General features: G+C 42.4%; 1 protein-coding gene across 1 annotated transcript; it reads right to left on the reverse strand.

The window, feature by feature from the left end:
* Nucleotides 1-956: 956 nt before the first annotated feature.
* Nucleotides 957-1,832, reverse strand: LOC101846841. Its single transcript, XM_005109586.1, has one exon. It carries the CDS (start codon nt 1,830-1,832, stop codon nt 957-959), a length of 876 nt encoding a protein of 291 aa, XP_005109643.1.
* Nucleotides 1,833-2,989: the final 1,157 nt, after the last annotated feature.

Consider the following 2,989-nt stretch of genomic DNA (forward strand, 5'->3'; position numbering starts at 1 on the left):
CCTGTATGCCTGTATTCTTTAGATTGTTTTTTGTTCTCTGGGTCATAATGGTGTACCCAAGTCTCGTCTCCTGTAACTAAACGACGTAAGAAAGCCTCACCTTCATCGGTATAACAAGCCAGGAGTTCAACCCTAACTTGACTTCGGTTCAATTTCAGCTCAGGTGACAACATGTGGGGAACCCACCGTGAACACACTTTCCTGTAACCCAGCACGTCATGGATAATACACTGAGCACTCCGTACAGAAATCCCTAACCTTTCACTGGCATCTCTTACTTTGATCCGCCGGTTTGCTTAGATGATCTCATCCACTCTCTACTGGTGTTGAACATCACTGGCAGAGTTGGGACGACCACATCGAGCTTGGTCATTCAAGTCTTTCTCTGCTGGACTGGTTTCAGCGAACTCCTTAGCTCATCTTCGAGCAGTACTCACATCTACACATGCTTCACAATAGACAAGCTTCATTCGCCTATGAATATTGATGGGTGCAGCTCCCTCTGCAGTAAGGAACTCAATAACAGCTCTTTGCTTTAAGCGCGCATTCATAGATTTGCTGGACGCCTTTTTCTCGCCGACATTGTACCCTAGCTTCATTGATGTATACAGCAATAGCATAAAGGTGTGACATCATAGTATAATTCTGTTTTTTTGGGGTTTGAGAGTATGCATATTGGAAGTCAATTGTGTACAAATATCATGAAGATATCTTGAATAATTTAGAAGTTATTGGAGAGGAGGCAAAACTTTTTGAACGACTCTCGTATTTTATTGACAGAAACACCCCTGCTAGGTTCTTCTTTCGTTTCCCTCTGTTGTTATTCATTGTCTGTCTGTCGTACTTTGTCCCAGCACTAAATGACAATTACTGTGTCGATGTGCTTCTCTTTACTCAAACAAATAATCAACCAAAAATCAAAGCCGAAAAACACTCAGGCACAAACAAAGATTCCACTAAGCCTCACTTTTCCCCCCTTGTCCACAAAAGACAGCTCTGACACCGGCGTCTACGATGGCCTTGTACCTGGAGTTTGTGTTGTAATACACCACGGCGTTCAGCGCGGCGTTCAGGTACGCCAGTGCCCAGGAGATCGTTGTGACCAGAGAGAAAAGCTTGGTGTAACCTTTGACCTCGTTGAACTTTGGCACAAGCCGCCTGACCGCCGAATACAGCATGAAGGGCAGCGACAGTACCAGGAAGAGAACGGTGACCAGGATGACCATCTTGACCACTCTGTCGTCACGTGAGGTCTGGGAAGTCGCTCCACGGTCATGGGATTTTCGGAATTCGGATGAAGCGCGGAGTTTGGTGGCCAGGACAACGACGCAAACGAACATGGTTGTTATGGCAACCCACCATATTGCAGTTCGGTTCATGATATCGTTCAACTCGATGGCCTGTGGTCTATCGTCGGTGTGGTGCAGACGATAAACAGTTCTGTTGTTGATGGCGTCATACTCTGCCACAATCTCCTGGGTAATCAGGGTCGGAATTCGGGTGAGCACCGTGCTTACTGTGATCACCACAATACACACAACAGTTCTTGACCGTGTGAACACACCCTTAAACTTAAGGGGGATGGCAACGCAACAGCACCGCACCAGCGCTATGAACACCGTGATCAACATAGACGTGTCGTAGAATATCACGGCGTACCAGTAGATAAAGAGAAGGATGACGGATGGGTGAATGACCCATGTGACCTGTCGGCCTAAGTTCGCAAAAAATAGAATATCGCACACGGCACTCACAGAAGACAAAGTAAGGTATGTTCCGTCAGACAGGGACAGAGCAAAGAAAGAAATGTTGACGGAATCTTTGAGTCCCATTTTGTAAAAGACGAGGATATTCAGCCCGTTAGAAAACAGGCCGAAATAAATGGCTGCTGGTCTCACTGCATATAAAAAAATTTGAACGAAAATGGTGAACACGTCATGAGGTACAAGCTGTGCTGGGGCTGGGGAGGACCTTGATCCGAGAGAAGTGTTTGTTTCCATACTACAAAGAAGAAGTGTCTTAACATCAAGCCTGGTATATTATTATAATGATGAATGGCATACTCGAATGGTAACCCGCCATTAATAAGAGAACGTACGAGAAGTTTTGCCAAAATTTGGTTTTGTTTTGGGGGTTATTTTAAACTGTTTAAAAAAGTCCAGGCCTGTATAGTACCTGTTCAAATAGGAGTCCCTCTTTAGCAAAATCAAAAAACGTAAACAGCGTTCGAGTTGATAGGAGTGTGGCGTTCTTTGTCTTCAAGGAAGTCCAGATTTCATTTTTTTTTAAACGACTACGTTTTACTAGTCTGCCATGAGCAACAATTTGATTTTCCAAAAGACAAAAAGTTTCAACATCCTTATAATATTCTAAATTCATGACATTCAAAGCAGACTTAACTATGATTTCTTATTACTTCTGCTGCAAGAAATCTAGATCTAGGGAAATAAAGGTTTTACTGACTAAATTCTTGACATTCAAGGTAACCTTAACTATCCGTCTAATTTTGCTGAAGGAAATCTATGTTAATGTTACAATTGTTGGAGTACGTTGGCGTTTCAATTTCTCACGGGCTTCTGTGAATCTTTGAACTATAATTATAACAATTAGTGGCATCACATCTCACGTTCTTTTTGCGGACAAATCACTCTGTCTTGTAAGATGAGTATTAAGCGTAAAGCGTTTGAACAAATAACACTATTATATTTAATCTTTTTTTTTTAAACCTAAATGTGACAATCAATGTTTAAGGTGTTTACTAATGATTATTCTGCGTCATTTTTTTTCTTTTCTAGCATAAAACCCGATCTTTTCCACTTGGTTGAATCGCAGGGCTGCTAAACGTGACGATTATGACAATTTTACAGTTACAACTATGTGTCCTTACAAATCAATTTGATCGGTCGGGAGTGAAGACAGGGTATATCTTCTCTCTCTCTCTCTTTCTCTCTCTCTCTCTCTCTCTCTCTCTCTCTCTCTCTCTCTCTCA

This window comes from Aplysia californica, unplaced genomic scaffold, assembly GCF_000002075.1.
Source record: "Aplysia californica isolate F4 #8 unplaced genomic scaffold, AplCal3.0 scaffold00793, whole genome shotgun sequence".
NCBI classification, from domain to species: Eukaryota; Metazoa; Mollusca; class Gastropoda; order Aplysiida; family Aplysiidae; genus Aplysia; species Aplysia californica.

Coding starts and splice junctions, on each gene's coding strand:
- LOC101846841 (XM_005109586.1), bottom strand. CDS start 1,832: ATGGGACTCAAAGATTCCGTCAACATTTCTTTCTTTGCTCTGTCCCTG.